We start from the raw sequence: 942 nt of genomic DNA on the forward strand, positions 1-942 counted from the left end.
CGCTGTAAAAAGTGCGACGGAGCGATTCAAGGCTGCGGCTGAAACGGCGTCACAAGCGGCTGCTGCGCTTAAAACGAAATTGGAGGAAACAGAAGTTCTCGACAAGGATAAGATTGCTGCGGTGACCAGCTTGGCGAAAGCCGCAATGAACACGACGACGACGTCTCACGATTCCGTTACTTCAATCGGGAATGAAGTTACGAAAGCAGTGGAAGCAACGACTAGGGCCGATAAGTTGTTGACGGAAGCGGAGGGGATGGCTGAAGGGGCCGCGGCCGACCCGGCTAAAGTTATCAGCAAAGAAGGAGCGCTCGCACAGAAGGAATTTCAAAAGCTATCAGCAGTTCGTGAACAACTCGCAGAAGCCCAGGTTAGTGCACAAAAAGCAAAAGAGGCTGCGACGACGGAGAAGGGGAATGCTTTTAGTGCCATGAACAGCGCTAAGGAGGCGCTTGATCTTTTCGAAAAGACGACTCCCGAACAAACGTCACCTGTAAGCGAGGTTCTAAAAACGGCCGCTAAAAAAGTGACTGACTTTGCATCGGCTGCAGCGGGAGACGCGGAAAAGGCTTCGAGCGCTGCCACCACGGCATCTGAACACGCCGCGAAAGCCCTCAAAAGTACTGAGTCATGGCTGGAGGAGATCGTCGTTTCATTGCAGGCTCTTAAAAAACGAGAGAAGGAACCTGATTCGTCATCTACAGATGCCCAGCCTCCGTCATCTTCACCTGCGGAAACGTCACGGGACGAGTCACAGAGCCAGAGTCTCCAACAGGATCCACTGAGCAGTGTTTCCCCTGGTGGCAAGGCTTCTGATCAACAAGAAGCTGGCAACACGGCGACCGACAAAGAGAAGCCCTCATCGGTGCCATCGGAAGAGAAGACAGCCGCAGAATCCCTGGAGAATGTTGCTTCTCAAGCTGCTGATGCGCCACTGACACC

The 942-nt window shown here is 53.4% G+C and overlaps 1 protein-coding gene across 1 annotated transcript; it reads left to right on the plus strand.

Annotated features, from left to right (window-relative positions):
- Window position 1: 1 nt before the first annotated feature.
- DQ04_22811000 (hypothetical protein) lies at window positions 2-940 on the plus strand (the record flags this gene model as incomplete). The annotated part of the gene is made up of 1 exon (XM_009318122.1): window positions 2-940. A coding segment is annotated over one exon (939 nt), but the record flags the coding sequence as incomplete, so codon positions are not given.
- Window positions 941-942: the final 2 nt, after the last annotated feature.

Source organism: Trypanosoma grayi, assembly GCF_000691245.1.
Source record: "Trypanosoma grayi strain ANR4 Tgr_2281_V1, whole genome shotgun sequence".
Taxonomy (NCBI): domain Eukaryota; phylum Euglenozoa; class Kinetoplastea; order Trypanosomatida; family Trypanosomatidae; genus Trypanosoma; species Trypanosoma grayi.